General features: G+C 41.0%; 1 protein-coding gene across 3 annotated transcripts in view; it reads right to left on the bottom strand.

Annotated features, from left to right (window-relative positions):
• Positions 1–1720: 1720 nt before the first annotated feature.
• Positions 1721–21879, bottom strand: part of cdc123 (cell division cycle 123 homolog (S. cerevisiae)) — a 38333-nt gene continuing 18174 nt past the window's right edge. The window contains exons 8-13 of one of the 3 annotated variants that reach the window (XM_043714156.2): positions 20489–20564; positions 20278–20400; positions 13972–14000; positions 9673–9789; positions 4735–4872; positions 1721–2030 (exon numbers count right to left, since the gene is read on the bottom strand). In XM_043714156.2, the coding sequence (XP_043570091.2) occupies positions 1989–2030; positions 4735–4872; positions 9673–9789; positions 13972–14000; positions 20278–20400; positions 20489–20564 (525 nt within the window). In that variant the 3' untranslated portion in view covers positions 1721–1988. Of the gene's footprint in view, positions 2031–4734; positions 4873–9672; positions 9790–13971; positions 14001–20277; positions 20401–20488; positions 20577–21879 lie in introns of all 3 variants that reach the window. The other 2 variants (XM_087999342.1, XM_087999343.1) reach the window with 2 other exon arrangements.

The following is a 21879-nucleotide window of genomic DNA, read 5'->3' on the forward strand; positions in this document are numbered from 1 at the left end:
CCTACAAGGTCCTGATTATCAGTCTCTTTCCTAACTCCCTGTACTCACTCCACAGGATCTTAACCCTCCTTCTAACTATGTCATTTGTACTAATTTGTACAGCTACCTCTGTCTGCTCACCCTCGCCCTTCACAACTTTGTGCAACCACTCAGAGACATCCTTGTCCCTGGCATTAGGGAGGAACACACCATCCTGGAGTCTCAAACATGGCCACAGAAACACCTGTTTGTGCCCCTAACAAGCAAGTCTCCTAACACTATCGCTCACTTGAATTTCCCTGATTCTGCTCTACAGCAGAGCCAGTTGTGGTGCCACAGGCCTGGCTGCTGCTAACATACTCCGCTGAGAGGCTTTCCCCCCAACAGTATCCAAAACGGTCTACCTGTTAGAGAGGGGAATAGCAACAGGAAACTCCTGCTTGACCTGCCTGCCTCTCCTGGTGGTCACCCATCTATGACTGAACCTGTGGTATGACACCTCCCTGTATATAGTGCCTATCATACTCTCTGCCCCCTGTATCTTCCTCAGTGTGTCCAACTGCCACCTCAACCAAACATGTGAGGAACTGCAGCCGGTCACACTTCTCACAAACATAGACATTAGACTGCTCCCTGATCTCCCACATCTGGCAGGATGAGCACACCACTCCCCTTCCCAGTTTAATCCATTGCCGATAGCTCTGACCTTCTTCTTTTGTCATTATCCTTTTAAGTTTACCGCTTATATCCAATTCAAGATTCTCCCTCTCAAATTGAACACTAAGTTCTACAATGTTAAGATCACTGATTTCTGAGGGACTTTTTCACTGTGATCATTTTTAAAACTGCCTCAATACACATCACCAGATCCAAAACATATTGTTCTAGGAACCTGTCCCAGATACATTGTATGAATTCTTTCTCATGGCTCCCTTCACCAATTTGACTTTCCTGATCAACATGAAGATTAAAGTCACCCATTAATGTACTGCCTTTTTACGCCCTCATTATCTCCTGATTTAATCTGTCTTACTGTACAACTACTGTTAGGGGGTTTACATAATTCTCCACGTATATTCTTCTCCTTTTATTTATTATCTTATTTCTTCATTCTTTAAATATTGCAAATAATTTTGCAAGTACGCATTACATCTATAATTCCTACTTCTAATGTCAAAATTAAATAAATTTTTTCAAAATGAAGAATACTTTTGTTAGGTAACTTTTAAGATACAAACATTATCTTAAAACAGATAGTTAAAATTGCCATGTTTTACCTTTAAGCTATAGCTTAAATCTAAAACTTCTCAATCTCCAGTGTGTTCATTGAAAACTTCTGAAAATTTTTTAAACTTGGAATACAATAGGCTGAAGAGAAACCGCATTGAGTGATCATTGATTACCCAGACACAATCGTACATTTCTGTTTGAAAATGTTATTAGTTCACAAATGTCACAAACTGGCACAAAAAAGTCATTTTTTGTTTGAAAGATTTCATTTTGAAATTTCCAATTCCATTGGTTATAATAGCAGAAGCTAATTGCATCAAGCATTTTATGCAATGAATTACATTTTGAAATGCAGCAAACATTGTTCTGAACTGACTTTCCTTTGTTTATGTGATAGACTATCGTCTCCCATGTGGAAGATCTCGCTGCATACCACATACTTTTCTAGGTCTACTTAGCAAATGGCAACTGCACCAATTTATTACAACAGCAATCACAACTGAATTCAATAAAATTTATAAAATTTTATTTTACAGAAATTTATTATAGATATGTAGACTTCTTCATTAACACATGGTTATCATTTAGAGTTATTCTACAGTTTGTTCAATTTATTTTGTAATTTTTACAATAATGTTACATCAGTCTTTTTTACTAGATGAAACAGGGCAGGCTTTCAAATTTTCTCATTGATATTTGCCAAGGAACATCAAATGAACTCCACACGAAGTCTTTCATTCGCTTTGCATTTATCCCATGAAGATTGTTGCTGTAAAACGTTATCCCTCTTCATCTGAACTTTCCGGTTCTTGATTTCTTGTCTAATGGTGAAAATAAAATTAACTTTAAACAAGATTTCTTTTTATAAGCTGTATTTTTTTTCTCTCTCCATTAGATCTCTCTACAATATTAACTTTCAGAGTGAAGATGATAACATGCCACCAAGTCATAAGTGACTCTTTGAGCTATAGAGATTTAACCAGTAGGCCTCAGATAACCTTGTCAGTATTCCTTCTCCTTTCCTGCAGGATGGACAGGCATTTAGCCTTGGCTTTCAGAGTCTCCATAAAATAAAATCTCTGTGTGGGCACCAAAACCAAAAGGGTTTATCACACTCAGGAGGTTGCAGGTTTTTTTTTTAATATCTAAAAGGCTGATTTCATAGAATCAGCCAATTAATTCTGATGGAATAGCAAGCGGACAGTATGATTCATTGTTTTATGATTCAAAGTTTGGGTGAAGATTTGTAGCTCGGGTGCTCGTTGCTGTGGTTCTGTTCGCGGAGCTGGAAATTTTTGTTGCAAACGTTTCGTCCCCTGTCTAGGTGACATCCTCAGTGCTTGGGAGCCTCCTGTGAAGCGCTTCTGTGGTGTTTCCTCCGGCATTTATAGTCGCCTGTCTCTGCCGCTTCCGGTTTTATGATTAAGTATGAACCCAGAACATTCTTTGTTTTTCTTCTGTATTTCGAAACAAGGACAATAATTTGCTGTAGGGAACTACTCTCAATGTGTTTCTGTGATAGTGCAGTCAGTCCACAATTTTCTGATCAGACCTGATCCTGAGAGAAGAAAATGTAGACAGATATATGGCCACCCCTCTCTTCCCTTCACCTCCTAGATATTGAAGAAGGTATTTGGTATGCTTTCCTTTATTGGTCAGAGTATTTAATACAGGAGTTGGGAGGTCATGTTGCGGCTGTACAGGACATTGGTTAGGCCACTGTTGGAATATTGCATGCAATTCTGGTCTCCTTCCTATTGGAAAGATGTTGCGAAACTTAAAAGGGTTCAGAAAAGATTTACAAGGATGTTGCCAGGGTTGGATGATTTGAGCCATAGGGAGAGGTTGAACAGGCTGGGACTGTTTTCCTTGGAGTGTCGGAGGCTGAGGGGTGACCTCATAGAGGTTTACAAAATTATGAGGGGCATGGATAGGGTAAATAGGCAAAGTCTTTTCCCTGGGGTCGGGGAGTTCAGAACTAGAGGGCATAGGTTTAGGGTGAGAGGGGAAATATATAAAAGATACCTACGAGGCAACTTTGTCACACAGAGGGTAGTACGTGTATGGAATGAGCTGCCAGAAGAAGTGGTGGAGGCTGGTACAATTGCAACATTTAAGAGGCATTTGGATGGGTATATAAACAGGAAAGGTTTGAAAGGATATGGGCCGGGTGCTGGCAGGTGGGACTAGATTGGGTTGGGATATCTGGTCAGCATGGACGGGTTGGACTGAAGGGTCTGTTTCCATGCTGTACATCTCTACGACTCTTTGACTCCAGAAGATGCAAATGGGAGCTGTGTCTTTCTCCTACACAAATAGTGCATTTTATCTTGTTTTATGATTTTTTGTTCACTATATAAAAGAGAATCTATCGATGAGCTAGCAATAATCAGAAGCTTATTCCAGTATCCACACTCATTCCTCAATCACAGATTTTTAAATAGCGTGCAAAGGAAAATTGTAAAGAATCATTTCAAATTTTTCAGTCCTTAACATTTTCCATCACCTAATAGACTGACGCATAGAGATAATCACTAATGAGGTTTATTCAAAACAAAAGGACTTCAAATGATCAGTGAACTGTCACAAACTCAAACAATAAAATTCTATAGAAAATTCCAACTTTAACTAGATTTTCACTTGGAAGCATTTTGCTAGAAGTAATTGTAAAGTATTTAAATAAATTTTGTCAAACTGGAAATCAGTGTAAATTGAAACCATTAAAACTGTAAAATGTCACCGTCCTTACTTTGCAATAAGGGAAGTATTTAACTATACCTTTTCTGAGACTTAATGTGTTCATGCACCTCACAAATCAGCACAGCTTCTATTCTGTGTCTACTCTGAACTTTCCACATACTAATGCCAGATCTTGCAATCAAATGATAGATTCACTGTGTGCAAACTATTGACAGCTGTTACAAGTTGGTAACTTTGGGAGTCCACTGTACAAAATCAAATATTATATAATGCAATCTCCTAGTCTCTTTACTTTGCAGAAGAAATCAGAGATAATATTTTATTCTGACCACAAAACTTTAATTAGAATCTTGTGTTTTTAAAAAAAAGTTATTTTACATTTAATATACAGTCATAGAGATGTACAGCACGGAAACAGACCCTTCAGTCCAACTTGCCCATGCCGATTAGATATCCTAAATTGATTTAGTCCCATTTGCCAGCACTTGGCCCATATCCCTCTAAACCCTTCCTATTCATATACCCACCCAGATGCCTTTTAAAATGTTGTAATTGTACTAGCCTCCACCACTTCCTCTGGCAGCTCATTCCATAAACGCACCACCCTCTGCATGAAAAGTTGCCCCTTTTAAATCTTTCCCCTCTCATCCAAAACCTATGCACTCTAGATTTAGACCCCTCAACCCCAGGGAGAAGATCTTGTCTATTTACTCCATCCATGCCCCTCATGATTTTATAGACTTTATAAAATCACCCCTCAGCCTTCGATACTTCAGGGAAAACAGTTAAAAGAAAATTAGTCATACACTTCTAAATTTAGCTTACCAGTTTAAGAAAATCAATTAGTTTGTGTGCATCTTCCCCTCGCGACAGGTCCACAAAGTCTTTTGGCAACCGATACCTTAAATAGGGACTGGGCTGTACTGTCATTTCACTTGTTATATAGCGAAAGGCTGGTAAGTCCTAGAAATGACAGTAAACCCACCAATCAAAATCAGGAACCACAGATAAATGCAGTATGCAGGAACAAAAAAACTCCAACTAGCCCAAAAGAATTTCTGGAGAAACTCAGCAAGTCTGACAGTATCTATGGAGAGAGACAAACTAGGTTAATGTTCTTCTGAGTCAGACTGGACCCAAAATGTTAACTGTTTCTCTCTCCACAGGTACTTCTAGACCTGAGTTTTTCCAGCATTCTGTGTTCATTTCAGATTTCCAGCATCCACAGTATTTTGCTTTTATTCAAAATAATTTATTCACAAACTATGGGCAGAAACAAAAAATGCTCAGCAGCTAAAAGATGAAATCAACTGACCAAATTCTTGTGCAGACTTTAGGTTAATGGTTGGAGATCAATGGAACACAAAACTACTTTGAAACCAAAATGCACTAAAACAGCGCACTTGATTGCAAAAATATTCCAGTGAAATTAACAAAATGGTGGGAAGGAAGAAGAATGATAATTATTATGTGCATTTCAACTTCACCTCAGTTTTAATTTGAACAAATTCCCTCCTAAGACATTAGTTGTGGTTCACTGACTGCACTCTTTCTTCTGAGTTACAAGTATCCAGGTTCAAGTCCCACTGCAGGGTTTGAGAACCATTGTCAAAGCTGACACTCCATGCAGTTCAATGGGGGTGCTTCACTACAGGAGGTGTCACCCTCCAGATGAGATGGGAGAAAGTGAGGACTGCAGGTGCTGGAGATCAGAGTCGAGAGTGTGCTGCTGGCAAAGCACAGCCTGTCAGGCAATATCTGAGGAGCAGGAGAATCGATGTTTTAGGCAAAATCCCTTCATCAGGAGTGCTCATGAAGAGAAATCAAAATTAACATTTCAGGTCCGGTGACCCTTCCTCAGAATAGCAACCACAGTTCTTTCAGTTGTTATCCTTGTTAGAACTTAATGCACATGAAGTACTTGGAAATCTATTTTAAATATTTGAGACTGACATACAGCACTCATTCTGAACTAATGTCTTCTAGCATGGTGTAGGTAAATGAAGTCTAAGGAAGCAACCCCGTTCTCCTTTTTGATTCCCTTATCATCGTCGTCGTCATTATCATCATCATCATCATCAGTGATCCTCGCAGAGAAGGTTAACTCTTTTCCACTGTCAGGGTGAGTCAGTAGATGGCTGTACAGTCGCTTGTGGGCTTTTGCTCTGATCACCTGCATTTTATGCCCAGGCAGTCCTATGGGTGCTTGGTGGGCAGATCTCAGAGTTCAAGGCATCACTGGTATTCCCACAGACACCTGGGAATCATTGGCCCAAGACCATCCGAAGTGGATGAGGAGCATCCGGGAACGCGCTGTACAGCTTGAGATTTGAGGTTGGGTAAAAGTGGAAGCCGGGGGAAAACAGCCCAAGGAAGGCACGCCAACTCCTCACCTACTCCTTCCCACGAACTCCTTTTACCCCAGGTGTAGCAGAGTCTGTGGAAGCCACATCAGACTGTACAGCCATCTACTGACTTTCCCTAACAGTGGAAAAGAGTTATCCTCCTCTGCGAGGGACCACCGATGATGATGACGACAACGATAAGGATATCAAGAAGGGGAATGGAGTTGCTTCCTTAGACTTCATTTACCTACACCATGCTAGGAAACATTAGTTCAGAACAAGTGCTGTATGTTTGTCAGTCTCAAATATTTAAAATAGATTTCCAAGTACTTCATGTGCATTAAGTTCTAACAAGGAAAACAACCGAAAGAACTGCGGTTGTTGTTCTGGGGAAGGGTCACCGGACCTGAAATGTTAACTTTGATTTCTCTTCACGAACAATCCTGATGAAGGGCTTTGCCCAAAACTTCAATTCTCCTGCTCTTTGGATGCTGCCTGACCTGCTGTGCTTTTCTAGCACCACACTCTCGATACAGGTGAGATGCTCAACCAAAGCCCCACTCTGAACCTGCCTGGGTGGATATGAATGATTTATGATGGTGCTTAATGAAAACGAGCAGGGCAGTTATTCCCACTGTTCTGGCCCTCAATTAACAACAAAAACAGATTATCTGATTGTTATCACATTACTGTTTATAGGAGTTGGTTGTGCACAAACTGGCTGATATATTTCACGCTTACAATAGTAGTGATACTTCACAAGTATGGATGTAGGTTTGCTCGGTGAGCTGGATGGTTCATTAGTGGGCGGCACGGTGGCACAGTGGTTAGCACTGCCGCCTCACAGCGCCAGAGACCCGGGTTCAATTTCCGACTCAGGCGATTGACTGTGTGGAGTTTGCACATTCTCCCCGTGTCTGTGTGGGTTTCCTCCGGGTGCTCTGGTTTCCTCCCACACTCCAAACATGTGCAGGTCAGGTGAATTGGCCATGCTAAATTGCCCGTAGTGTTAGATATAAGGGGTAAATGTAGGGGAATGGGTGAGTTGTGGGTCGGTGTGGACTTGTTGGGCCGAAGGGTCTGTTTCCACACTGTAAGTAATCTAATCTAATTTTCAGACGTTTTGTCACCCTACTAGGTAATATCATCAGTGAGCCTCCAGATGAAGACTGAAAACGAACCTTCCAGCTCGGCGAGCAAACCTACATCCAGAACCTCAACCTGAGCTACAAATCTTCTCAAAACTTGCTAAATTCACAACTATGGCATTGGCTGAGCAGAACTTTGAGATTGTTGAGAGAAAGGTTATACAAAACCATCAGCAACGCTACTGGGCTTAGGGGAGTTTCCCTTGACCATCAGAGAATGAGGGGTGACCTTATAGAGGTTCATAAAATCATGAGAAGCATGGATGGGGTAATTAGTGAAGATCTTCTCCCCAGGGTAGGGGAGTCCAAACCTAGAGGACATAGGTTTAAGGTGAGAGGGGAAAGATTTGAAAGGGACCTAAGGGGCAACTTTTTTTACACAGAAGGTGTTGTTTATATGGATTGAGCTGCCAGATGTGGTGGTGGAGGCTGATATAATTACAACATTTAAAAGGCATCTGGAAGGGTACAAGAATAGAAAGGGTTTAGAGGGATGTTGACCGAGTGCTGGCAAATGAGACTAGATTAATTTAGGATATCTGGTCGGCATGGACGAGTTAGGCCAGAGTGTCTTTTCTGTGCTGTACAACTCTATGACTATTTGCTGGGAATTGGTTTTGGGTTAATTGGCCAAATGAATTGCCTTCACTTTCTAAACAGATGAGAATTGATTGCCCTCAGGACTGCTCTAATGAAGATTGAAAAGCGTTGTGAAGTGTTGGGGACACCAGCACTTCAAGGTTCCCCTCCCAGTCACACACCATGTTGACTTGGTCACACTGCCATTTTGGGCACTTGCTGGGGCAATTCTCCATTTATTGTTATCCTGGACATAGAAAACAAAACAGGAACTTGTATTTAACATAACAAAACAGGTCTAAGGCACTTCTCAGGAACATAATCAAATGAAAAACCTTGATACTGAGCCATTAAGTGTTTTTTGAAAAGATGATCAAAATCTTGGTCAAAGACATTGTGGATATATGGTGCAATTCTAAGCAATTTAGAGGAAACTATAGAGTTTAGGAAGCAGAAGACACAACTACCAATGTGACAAAAAAAAATTATAACTGGGAAGACCCAGGGATCTGAAGGTTGTAGATTTGGAGGAAGTTACAGAGATTGGTATGAGTAAGGCAATGGAGGAATTTAAAATAAAAAGAGACAATTTTCAAAAAAAACAAAGCATTTCTGGGCAGGTGGTGGAGTTTTGGATGTGTTGAAGCTTACAGAAAGTGCAAGGTGTGAGGCTACTGAGAACAGCATTGAAATGGTTGAGTACAGAGGTAGCAAAGGCACATATAAAGGTTGTAGTAGCAAACAAAGTGAAGCAAAGGCACAGGTGAGTGAATGGTGCAGATGCAGAAGTAAGTTGCCTTGGTAATGGAGTCCGGAAGCTCAGCTTGGTGTGGAAGGGAAGACTTTCGTGACAACAGGGTATCCTAAAGCCAATGAAATCTTTTAGAAGCCTAGTTGCAGAAGTAATGCAGCAAACCTAATCCCTCATTATGGGCATTTAAGCGGGCATTGGATAGGCATATGGAGGATAGTGGGCTAGTGTAGGTTAGGTGGGCTTGGATCGGCGCAACATCGAGGGCCGAAGGGCCTGTACTGCGCTGTATTCTTCTATGTTCTATGTTCAAACATGACAGCAATTTGCAAATAGAAACCTCCCACAAGCAGCAGTATGATGATCATTATAGTGATTTGATTAAGGAATAAATATTGTTGAGGACAATGGGAATAACTCCACTGCTCTTCCAAGATTGTGCAGTAGAATACTTTACATCTACTAGATTTAACACCTCTTTCAGCTTCGAAAAAAAATGCACATTAGACAAAAACTAAGTAGCAAGTTGGCTTGGAAAAGTATAAAAACAAAGTAGTGCAAATGCTTGAAATCTGAAATAATGACAGAAAATATTTGAACTACTCAGCCATATCTGTAAGAGAGAAACAGAGTTAAAGTTTCATATTAATGACCTTTCAGCAGAATGGGAAAAGACGAGAGAGGTAACAGATTTTAAGCACAGACACAAAGACAGGTAAAGGGACAGGACAGGGAAAAAGAACAAGAGGGAATGGGAGGGTGGAAGGCAGGAGAAATTAAAAGACCGAGTGAAGTAAATGCTAGGTTATTTGGTTCAAGCTAAGGAACAAAGAGGTACAACTACATTGATCAGCACAACCTAGAGTTGTTAGTAGAGGAGAGTTCCACAAACATATATTAATCAGTGAATACATCCTACTAAATCACTCAAAACTCTTACTGGATCCTTAAGGTCTCCTTTACTGATGGTCTGTCCAGATGTCAGCTCTTCCCAGCTGAATAGCAAGGAGTCAGTCACTTCTCCAAAAGGATTAAAATCTATAAGCCACACCTTGCCCTGTGAAATAGATGTGGAAAACGTTTTGAAATGTTAGCTATACAATGACAAAAATTACCTTTGAGAAAATAATTGAAAAAACAAATTTTGAGATAACAGTTGAAAAGAAGCATAAATTAATAGCAAAGCAAATGAATAAACTATCCTAGCTGAAACTTTATTCCAGAAAAAAGCAGCTTAAGAGATCAAGGGTTACGGAGAGAAAGCAGGAATATGGCCTTGAGATAGAGGATTAGCCACATGATCATACTGAATGCTGCAGCAGGGCCAAATGGCCTAGAACTGCTCCTAGTTTCTATATTGCTATGGCAGATCTTCACTGGTGAATGTGAACACTGCCCGGAACATCGATTTTCCTGCTCCTCGTATGCTGCCTGACCTGCTGTGCTTTTCAAGCACCACTCTAATCTCAACTCTGATCTTCAGCATCTGCAGTCCTCACTTTCGCACAGGACCACACTAAACTACCACACAAGTTAGTTTGAGAACTGCCATGAAATTCAGGCATCCACAGTGAGTCAACAGCTCTAGAGTCCCGTAATCCTGAATACGTACAATATTGTCTTTAAAACTCTACCAACTCAATGATAATTGTCCATATTGTTAGACATTAGGGTTGATAAAGTAATTACGTTTTAAGTGGTCTTCTTTTAATTCAAGATAAAATGGAGCATGTGGCCTTCTATAGTTCTACCTGGCAATAATCTCATGTAGTGCAGTTAACATGGGAGTGGGGGCCCAATTTGAGTCTGACTGAACCCCAAATGCCAGCTTTCAAGAACGGAAGCACTGTAGGTAGACTTATACATTCTCACATTTACCAATTCTGACACCCTGGACAGACAGCGAGAAACAGGAAGTCTCACAGCAAGAAAGGAGGACAGAGAGAGAGAAAAAAATTGAAACAGCAGCTGTCGAAAACACCTGAGGAGGAGACTATTCTTTGTGAGCCACCAGGTATAATGCAGGTGGGAATGTGCTTTCTATTCAAGAGACGTAATCTGTAGAAATTTAAGGATTCTGGAAAATTCACTCTGGCTTGTCTGGGAGAGGAAGCCACTGGAGTGATTGTGCTGCCTGAAGTCAATTTGGAGATTCTCAAAAGACTGAGGAATACGATTTTTGACAGACAACGTTATGACTCGGCAAAACAGGGAGAAGCATACTGTTGGAAGTTGGGAGCAACAACAAATCTTCAAGTTGTAGTGTATTGTATCAATGCTGTGTGGGACTGCTGCTTGTGTTAGGAAATTAAGGGGATATCTTTTGTGTAATTTGCTGTGCAAGGTGCCTAAGTAGGTAGGCGATGTTGCTTTTATTGTGTTTGTTACGGTAAAACTCCTTGAATGAGAAATCTTGTCATGATTCTTTATTGGTCACTGGGAATTCAAATTTACTTTTAATAGTTAACAGTCTCTTCATAATAATGTGATGATAGTTTGTTGTTGGAATTTTATGGATTTGAGAGGTTTAAAAAGTTTTGTGAATATTGATTCTATATTGTTATTCAAATGGTCAGCTAGAATCAGCAACTTGATATGCTCACAAGGACAGCACAGTGGCTCAATGGTTAGTGCTGCTGCCTCACAGCGCCAGGGATCCAGGTTTGATTCCAACCTCAGACGACTGTCTGTGTGGAGTTTGCACATTCTCCCAGTATCTGAGTGGGTTTCCTCCCAGCGTCCAAAGATGTGCAGTTTAAGGTGAATTGGCCATGCTAAATTGCCCATAGCGTTCAGGGATGTGTAGGCTAGGTGCATTAGTCAGGGGTAAATGTAGAGTAATAGGGTAGACGAATGGGTCTGAACGGTTATTCTTCTGGGCCAAATGGCCTGTTTCCACACTGTAGGGATTCTACAAACATCATTTTAAATTTTAATTGGCCCTCTGGAAACCATAGTCTGTATCCACGTGATCCATTAACACTGAAATGTGAATAGTCCTGCAGTAGAGAACATCTTCTTCCAGTTGAGATTAAGAAAGTTTTAGGCAGCAGAATTTAGAAACATCTAATCTCTAGCTGTGTCAGCAATGGGGGTCAACATTTTTGCAGAGATTAAAATGTTTTGAACGTTGAGGAGCAGATAGGGTTTTAAGAAACAAGAGGAACACATCAGTTGCAAGAATTAATCACTCATTTTTAGCTGCTTTATTTGGTAGCTGGAATTTAATGGGCATTTAGTCAACTGATGCCTCTCAATATGCATTTTCTGGTGACTGACTGCAATCTTGGGAACAGACTGCTGGAATTGACTCTATATCATCTCAGAGGCTCTGGGCAATGTTAAATAACGGCAGGTGGAGATTTTCCAAGTCTCTGGTGCATAAACATATCAATTTTTATAAACCAGGAAGTCCAGGTTCAATTCCCAGCCTGATTTTGGGCAGAGCAGAATTTGGCTGCACTAACATGACCTGCCGCTTTGCTGAGGGGTGGTGTGGAAACCAGCTAGAATTTCTGCTCTATTTGTAATCCTGTGGTCACTGTTAGATAATGCATTGGAATGCCCTTCACAATACAACAGCACTCTGAAACTCACTGCTCTGATTTCATCCAAGAAACACAGTAACTTGGATGATGCTACCAGGGGAAATGACCCTCTATAGCATTCAGGAGTGGGAGAGGGAGGTGAATGGGGAATAGAGTAAATCAACACAAGAAAACATGTTGCACATTAAATCCTAAAATAATCACCTTTCCAGTTAAGCTGCCCTAGCATAACTGGAATGCAGCCACTTGACAAGTTCCAGCATGATTTGTTTCTCCAAGAACCTCAGCAAGCTCAAAGAACAAAATCGCATTTTCTGCTTCGGACCCTGCAGCCTCGAGGACCCAACAGTGAATTCAATAACTTTAGAGCTGATTCCATCCGTCCAATTTTTTTTAATCCATGCCATGCTCGGTCCTATTATAACATAGGGTGGCTTTTTAGCAAAGTTACAGTGGCTCAGTGGTTAGCACTGCTGCCTCACAGCGCCACCTCGGGCGACTGTCTGAGTGGAGTTTGCACATTTTCCCTGTGTCTGCATGAGTTTCCTCCCACAATCCAAAGATGTGCAGTCAGGTGAATTGGCCATGCTAAATTGCCAAGTCAAGGGTAAATATAGGGTAGGGGAATGGGTATGGGTGGGTTGCTCTTCCGAGGGTCGGTATGGCCTTGTTGGGCTGAAGGGCCTGTTTCCAATTTGTAGGGAATCTAATCTAATCTAACCTATCCCTAGGCCTATTGACACATTATATGGGTTGTTTTCAATATAGGGAGAAAGTGAAGACCACAGATGCTGGAGACTAGAGTCAAGAGTGTGGTGCTGGAAAAGCACAGCACGTGAGGCAGCATCCGAGGAGCAGGAGAGTCAACGTTTCGGGCATAAGCCCTTCTTCAGGAAGGCTTATACCCGAAATGTCGATTCTCCTGCTCCTCAGATGCTGCCTGGCCTGCTGTGCTTTTCCAGCACCACACACTCAACTATTGCTTTCAATACAGCCACTCATCTCTCCTATTCTTAGCTCCGATTATAATTGATTCATCTTTTCTTCTGTCCTGGACTGCTATCCATACTCTCTTCGTTTACTTAACCCTTTACTTAATCTCTCACTGGGCTCCATCTACCCAATACCATTTTTCCTAGCTGCTATCAGTTCTGATGAAGAGTCACCAGAGTTGAAGTATTAACTGCTTTCTTCCCACAGATGCTGCCGGTATTGCCATAATTTCTGTTTCAGATCTCCAGCATCCACACTTCTTTGTTTATTTTAAATAACGACATGCCCACTCTGCATTGCTCAACCCTTGATATCTTTCCTCCAACTTCCTCTGTGCTAGAGATACTTTACTATTCAGTAGTGCACCCCCAAGATTGCCTTCTTATCCCAAGATTGGATATTGCACTATTCCCTTTCCGAAGCCCCTGAGACTCTCAGTCTCGATGATTCTCATCAACTCACTTTGTCTTTCTCCAACAAGCCTCTTCTCCTTCAAAAACAACATTGGATGGTGATGGTGGTTGTGGGTGAGGGAAAGAGAGCGAGAGCGAATGTTTGCAAATAGTTTTTAAGCACTTGTTCAGATTTAGAGAAGGGAATCAGAAAAAGAGACAAAATCTTGTTATCGCAGGCATGTTATTTTCAACGCTGACAACAATTAAAATATTATTGGTGCTATTTCAGATGAGTTTACATACCTGGCTGTCTCTGTATACATCAAATACAACTGTAAACGGGAAAGAGAAGTCATGGATAAGCTTTCTAATGCACAAGTAACACCCAAAAATGCTTTTGTAAGAATGCAGCATGCGAGACAAACATATTGAGGTTATTTTCCAGCATGGAGAGGCATTGACATCAAATATTGTGGTGGAATATTTCACGCTTACAGAATACTTCAATGAGCTGCCTATGTACACTAGTCAAACAGTAGCTATACTCTCTCACCCTGTAGTAACTCAACTTTGCAACTCCCAGCTTCTCAGTTTGCACTGCAGAAAAATTACAACCATTTCTGCCTGTGTGCTTCCCGATCTGCTCCCCATTTGGCTGTTCAACTAAAGCTAATAAGGACATCCTGCATGATTTTGAAAAGGGGATAGAATTCGGTTTGCACGCTGTAGTTCAAATATCTCTTAGCCTTTAAAGTAGCCACACTTAAAGATGACATTCCTGACTCCTGGGAAGGAGTGCCATCGAGTGCTGGCAAGGCCAGTATTTGTTGCCCATCTCTAACCACCTTTTTGAAGGTGACAGTGAACTACCACGCTGGTCAGTATCTAATACGGACTTTGGCAGAATCATAATAAATCCTTAGATTCTAGAACACCCCTGTGGATTGAATGTTTGCAAATGCAACCCCACAATTCAAGCAGGTGCAAGAGAACAAAGTTAACTTGACATTTATTATCCATTAATAGGAAATTACAACAAGGTTGCTAGAAAATCATGATTAATTGAGCAGAGTCAACATTGACTTGTGAAAGGCAAATCACATTTGAGAATTCTTAGAGATGTTTGGGGATGTATTTAATAAGTTACACAAGGTGAACTAGTCGATGTAGTGCCCGATATTTGGATTTTCAAAATAGTGCTCAATAACATTATTTCAATAACATTCTATCACAGAATATGCTGTTAAACACAATTAGTGCTTGTGCGATTTGTCATAATATATTAGGATGCCTAAAGTAGGGAAAAACGGATAAATGTTTGGGTTGTCAGGCTGTAATGAGAGAATTCAATCAGCATTGGTGCTAGGCCTCAGCTATTTACAACTGACATCAATGACCTGCATGATGGGACGTGTGCAATGTATCCAGGTTAGCTGGTGATACAAAGTTAGATAGGAAAGAAAGTTATGAGGATGAAAGGAATTCAGATGGGTCAAGATAATTGGGTGAGAAAGTGGTCGATGGAATATAATGGGCAGAATGTGAAATCATCCAGTCGTCCTGCCAGGGTGCAGGATATCTCTGTGCGGCTTGAAAGGGTATTGGAGCAGGAAGAGGAGGAGGAGGATCCAGTTGTTGTGGTCCACGTTGGGACTAACAATATAAGCAAAGCTAGGGTGGAGGACTTGTTTGGAGATTATCAAGCACTAGGAAGGAAATTGAAGTACAGGTCCTCAAGGTTCATGATCTCTGGATTACTGCCTGAGCCACATGCCAATTGGAAGAGGAATAAGTCAGTTAGGGAAGTTAACATGTGACTAAGGGATTAGTGTGGGAAAGAGGGATTTCATTTCATGTGGCATTGGCATCAGTTCTGGAACTGGGGGGATCTGTACCGATGGGACGGTGTCCACCTGAACCGATCTGGAACCAGTGTTCTAGTGAAAAGGATAAATAGGGTGGTCGCTTGGGCTTTAATCTTCTGAGTCGGGGGGGAAGGGAAAACAAAAGCGACAGGGAATATGGAGTTAAATGGAAAGATAAGCAGCAGGTGGGTTTAAGCTCGAGGTAAACGAGGAATGCAGCAAAAAGGAAGGAAAACTTAGGGATATCTTATGAATTCCAATATCTCTCGTAATGACAAGAAAGTTAGCATTTAGGCACTTTACCTGAATGCTCGTAGTAATTAGAGTCTTGTAACAAAGTAGATGAATTAATAGCACAAATCATCATGAATGATTATGATGTGGTAGGCACCACAGAGACGTGGTTGCAGGGGGTTCAGGATTAGCAGTTAAACATCCAAGGATTTACAACTTATCAAAAAGACAGGGAGGTGTGTGTGTGTGTGAGAGAGGCAGAGAGACAGAGACAGAGAGAAAGAGAGATTGCCTTGTTGCTTAAGAATGAAATTAAATCTGTGGCACTAAATGACATAGGGTCAGATGATGTGGAGTTGAAGAACCACAAAGACAAAAAAAACCATACTGGGAGTTACGTACAGACCTCCTAGCAGTGGTCAGGATCAGGGGTGCAAGATGTACCAGGAAATAGATAGGGCATGTCAGAAAGGTAAGGTCATGGTGATCATGGAGCACTTCAATATGCAAATGGACTGGGTGATTAACGATACCGGTGGATCCAAAGAAAGGGAATTCATGGAATGCTTACAGGATGGCTTTTTGGATCACTTGTGATGGCGCCCACAAGGGAGCAGGCTATTCGGGACTTAGTGCTAATATAATGAGCCAGACTTTATAAAAGATCTTAAAGTAAGGGAACACTTAGGAGGCAGTGGTCATAATATAGGTAGAGTTCAGTCTGCAGTTTGAAAGCGAGAAGGCAAAATCGGATGTAATGGTGTTACAGTCAAACAAAGGTAATTACAGGGGACATGAGAGAGGAACTGACGAAAATCGACTGGAAGCAGAGCCTAGCGGGGAGGACAGAACAGCAACAATGGCAGGAGTTTCTGGGTGTAATTGAGGACACAGTACAGAGGTTCATCCCAAAGAAAAGAAAGATTATCTGGGGGGAGGGGATTAGATAGCCATGGCTGACAAAGGAACTCAGGAAATGTATCAAAGACAAAGAGAGAGCCTATAAAGTGGCTAAGAGCACAGGGAAATCAGAAGATTGGGAAGGCTACAAAAACAAACAGAGGATAACAAAGAGAGGAATAAGGAAGGAGAGGATCAAATATGAAGGTACGCTAGCCAGTAATATTAGAAATGATAGTAAACAATTTTTTCAATACATAAGAAACAAACCAGAGGCAAAAGTAGACGTTGGGACGCTCCAAATTAATGCTGGAAAGCTAGTGCTGGGAGATAAGGAAATAGCTGAAAACTCAATAAGTACTTTGCATCAGCCTTCACAGTGGAAGACATGAGTAATATCCAAACTATTAAGGAGAGTCAGGGGGAAGAGGTGAGTATGGTAGCCATTATAAAAGCAAAGGTGCTAGAAAAGCTGAAAGTTCTAAAAACTGATAAATCTCTGAGCCCTGATGGGCTACATCCTAGAGTTCTGAGAGAGGTGGCTGAGGAAATAGCAGAGGCATTGGTTGTGATCTTTCAAAAGTCACTGGAGTCAGGGAAAGTCCCAGATGATTGGAAAATCACTGCTGTAACCCCTTTTTTCAAGAAAGGATTAAGACAAAAGATGGAAAGATGGTTAGCCTAACCTCGGTTGTTAGTAAAATTCTAGAATCCATCGTTAAGGATGAGATTTCTAAATTCTTTGACGTCCAGCATGGATTTAGTAAGGGGAGGCCTGACAAACCTATTAAAATTCTTTGAAGACATAACAAGTAGATTAGACTAGGGAAACCCAGTGGATGTTCTCGATCTAGACTTTCAAAAGGCCTTTGATAAGATGCCTCACGGGAGGCTGCTGAGTAAGGTAAGGGCACATACGTTTGAAGTGAGCTACTGACATGGATTGAGGATCGGCTGTCTGATAGAAGGCAGAGAGTTGGGATAAAAAGTTCTTTTTCAGAACGGTAGCCAGTGACAAGTGGTGTCCTGCAGAGTTCAATGTTGGGGCTGCAGCTGTTCACTTTATAGATAAATGGTCGGGATGATGGGACTGGGGGCATTCTGGGGAAGTTTGCCGATGATACGAAGCTAGGTGGATAGGCAGATAGTAATGAGGAGGTGCGAAGGCTGCAGAAAGATTTAGATAATTTAGGAGAATGGTCCAAGAAATGGCTGATGATATTCAATATGAGGAAATGCGAGGTCTTGCACTTTGGAAAGAAGAACACAGGTATGGACTATTTTCTAAATGGTGAGAAAAGTCATAAAGACAAAGTACAAAGGGATCTGTGAGTGCTAGTACAGGATTCTCTAAAGATTGGCTTGCAGGTTGAGTCCGTAATTAAAAAAGCGAACGTAATGTTCTCATTTATCTCAAGAGGGTTGGAATATAAAAGCAGCAATGTGCTACTGAGACTTTACAAAGCTCTAGTTAGACTCCATTTAGGATACGTGTCCAATTTTGGGCCCCACACCTCAGGAAGGACATACTGGCATTGGAGCGTGTCCAGTGGAGATTCACATGGATGACACCTGGAATGTAGGCCTAACATATGATGAATGGCTGGGGATCCTGGGATTGTACGCATTACAGTTTAGAAGGTTAAGTGGAGGTCTAATAGAAACTTACAAGACAATGCATCGTTTAGAAAGGGTGGACGCTGGGAAGTTGTTTCCGTCAGGTGGGGAGACTGGAACCCATGGGCACAGCCTTAGAATTAGAGGGGGTCAAATTAGAACGGAAATGAGGAGACATTTCTTCAGCCAGCGAATGGTGGACCTGTGGAATTCATTGCCATGGAGCACAGTGGAGGTTGGGACATTAAATGTTTTCAAGGCAGAGATTGGTAAATTCTTAATCTTGCAAGGAATTAAGGGATACGGGGAGAGTATGGATAAGTGGAGTTGAAATGCCCATCAGCCAAGATTAAATGGCGGAGTGGACTTGATGGGCCAAATAGCCTTACTTCCACCCCTATGTCTTATGGTCATCCACTTTGATAGGTAAAGCGGAAAATCGTAACATTTTTAAATGGTGACAGATTGAGAAACATTGGTATTCAGCTGGAGTGAGGTAAATTTACAGACCAATTACAGAAAGTTAATCTGCAAGTGCAGCATCCAATTAGGAAAGCAAATACTATGTTATTCTTTACTGCCAAGGAATCAGGGTATCACAGGAAAGATGTCTTGATGAGAGTACAGGATCATCTTCTCTGGAGTGTCAAAGACTGAGGGGTGACCTTATAGAGGTTTATAAAATCATGAGGGGCATGGATACGGTGAATAGTCAAGGTCTTTTCCTCAGAATAGGGTAGTCCAAAATTAGAAGGCATAGGTTTAAGGTTAAAAATTAAAAAGGGACCTCAAGGACAGCCTTTTCCTACAGAGGGTGGTGCGTGTATGGAATGAGCCACTAAAGGAAGTGGAGGAGGCTGGTATAATTACAACATTTAAAAGAAAGGGTTTAGAGGGATATGGGTCAAATGCTGGCAAATGGAACTATGTTAATTTAGGATATCTGGCTGGCATGGATGAGTTGAGCCAAAGGATCTGTTTCTGTGCTGAACACTTCTATGACCTGGATTACTGGGTACAATCTCGGTCTCTTCACCCAAGGGAAGATTTAACTGAATCTGAGGAAGTGAAATTTAGATTTACTTGACTAATGTTCTGAGGAAGGGTTGCTCGACCCGAAACATTAACTCTTGATTTCTCTTCACAGGTACTGCCAGACCTGCTGAGCTTTTCCAGCAATTTCTGTTTCTGTTATACTTGACTGGGATGACAGGATTGATTTATGAAGGAAGATTGAGTAGATGAGCCTAAATTCTTTGGAGTTTGTAATTTGTTGCTCTTGTAATAGCGCTCACCTCTCCATTTTTAAATAGTTTTACCCTTTCCATTTTGCAATGCTGGATCCTCCCAACAGAGCTGCCAACATACTCTTGCATATCAGGAGGCAACTATTTGACTGCAGTGCAGTAAGATTTCTATTATTCTACTTAAATAAGTTATTTATCACCTTCACATTTAAAAGAAATTACAATGAATAATATTTCTTACAATTTCCAGTTATTAGATGGGAATCATATAACAGGAAGAACGGATTGGTTCAACAAAAATTCAGATGAAATCACAAGAGATTTTTATTCTTGCATTTCAAAATGCATTTTTTCATTAAGTATTCTGAAGTTCTACACATTGTAAAGGAGTTAAATACAACTTGGACGCAGAAATTGCTGTTCAATAACTTGGAAAGTTTAGTTAGTATACATCAGAATTTCAGTGATTACACTGCATGAATAATAGTTGCAATCTTATTGGTACAGATCTAGCGTTGCTGTTGCTTCATAGACAGCATGTGAGAGAGAATAGGAACAACATCATATGTAAAACTTACTCTGGGTCTGTAAGTATGAAGCATTTAAAATGTAGATGGTGGCAGAGGAAACAATCTTGGACTAAATGATTCCAAAAATAAGTTCAACTGGTAGACCATCTTGTGTCAGTTTATGCAAATTGTTATTATCAACTGGGAATTCATTTTTAAAAAATGAAGTATACTTACAATCTTCATCCAAAAATTTGTACTGTATTTGAGTTCTGAAGAAATCCAGTATCGAACCAAGAATATTAGCTGCTTGGTTACAGACATGATCATAGTACTGCGTGTGGTCTCTTTGTGCAACCCCTGGCAGAAACAAAGCCAGTAAACTGAAGTCTGTTTTGGCAAACATCTTTAACTAAAATAGTTGAAATTGATTTTTTTGTTACAATACCTATCAGTTTATTTTCCTTGACAAAGCATCTGAACTCCCCTCCAGGAATTAATTCACACCATTTCCTGAGAACAAGCTGAAAAGAAATCTTGATCTGAGTTGCGTCAAAATTATTAAAAGAACACTGCTTGTCAAGTCCTTCCAGAAAAATCATACACAAGACGATAGATGGACAATGACAATGGCTTTTATGGTAGAGCATCAAATAATGGGTATTAACCAAACTAATGCACTAAACAACGGACAGCAAATTTACTGCATAACTACCCAACTCAAAAAATAAACTTTGTTTAATTTTGAGCATCTATATTAGTACTGGGTTGGTACCTGGGATTTCGATATTGCGGCCATTTCAGAGACATGGCTAGAGGGACAGAAATGGTTGTTGCAGATTTGGGGATTTAGATGTTTCAGCAAGAATGAGATGACGGTTTAAAAAAAGGGAGGGCTGGCATTGGTAATCAAGGATAGTATTACAGCAGCCGAGAGAACATTTGAGGACTCATCCACAGTTGGGCTGAGGTTAGAAACAGGAAAGGAGAGGTCACCCTGTTGGGAATTTTCTATAGGCCTTTGAATTGTTCCAGGGATGTCGAGGAAAGGATAGCAAAGATGATTCTCAATAGGAGCGAGAGTAACAGAATAGTTGTTATGGAAGACTTTAACTTCCCCAATATTGACTGGGAATACTATAGTTCATGTGGTTTAGATGGGTCGGTTTTTGTTCAATGTGTGCAAGAGGGTTTTCTGACACAGTATGTAGACAGGCCAACAAGGGGCGAGGCCATATTGGTTTTGGTACTGGAGAATGAACCCAGCCAGGTATTAGATTTGGAGGTAGGAGAGCACTTTGGTGATAGTGACCATAATTTGGTTACGTTTACTATAGCAATGGGCAGGGATAGGTATATACCGTAGGGAAAGAGGTATAATGGGAGAAAAGCAATTATGATGCAATTAGGCAAGATTTAGGATGCATAGGATGGAGAAGGAAACGGCAGGGGATGGACACACTTGAAATGTGGAGCTCATTCAAGGAACAGCTACTGCAGGTCCCTGATAAGTATATACCTATCAGGCAGGGAGGTAGTTGTCGAGAGAGGGAGTCATGGTTTACTAAAGAAGTTGAAACTGTTGTCAATAGGATGAAGAAGGTTTATGTGAGGATGAAACATGAAGGCTCAGTTAGGGGCTGGAGAGTTATAAGTTATCCAGAAAAAAATTGAAAGAGAGAGCTAAAAAGAGCCTGGAGAGGGGGGACATGAGAAGTTGTTGGCAGATAGGAACAAAGAAAACCCTAAGGTCTTCTATAGGCATATCAGGAATAAAGGAATGACCAGAGTAAGATTAGAGCCAATCAAGGTTAGTAGTGGAAAGCTGTGTGTGGAATC

Source organism: Chiloscyllium plagiosum, unplaced genomic scaffold (genome assembly GCF_037043375.1).
Source record: "Chiloscyllium plagiosum isolate Xiang-an unplaced genomic scaffold, Cpla_swu_hap1 HiC_scaffold_23, whole genome shotgun sequence".
Lineage (NCBI taxonomy): Eukaryota > Metazoa > Chordata > Chondrichthyes > Orectolobiformes > Hemiscylliidae > Chiloscyllium > Chiloscyllium plagiosum.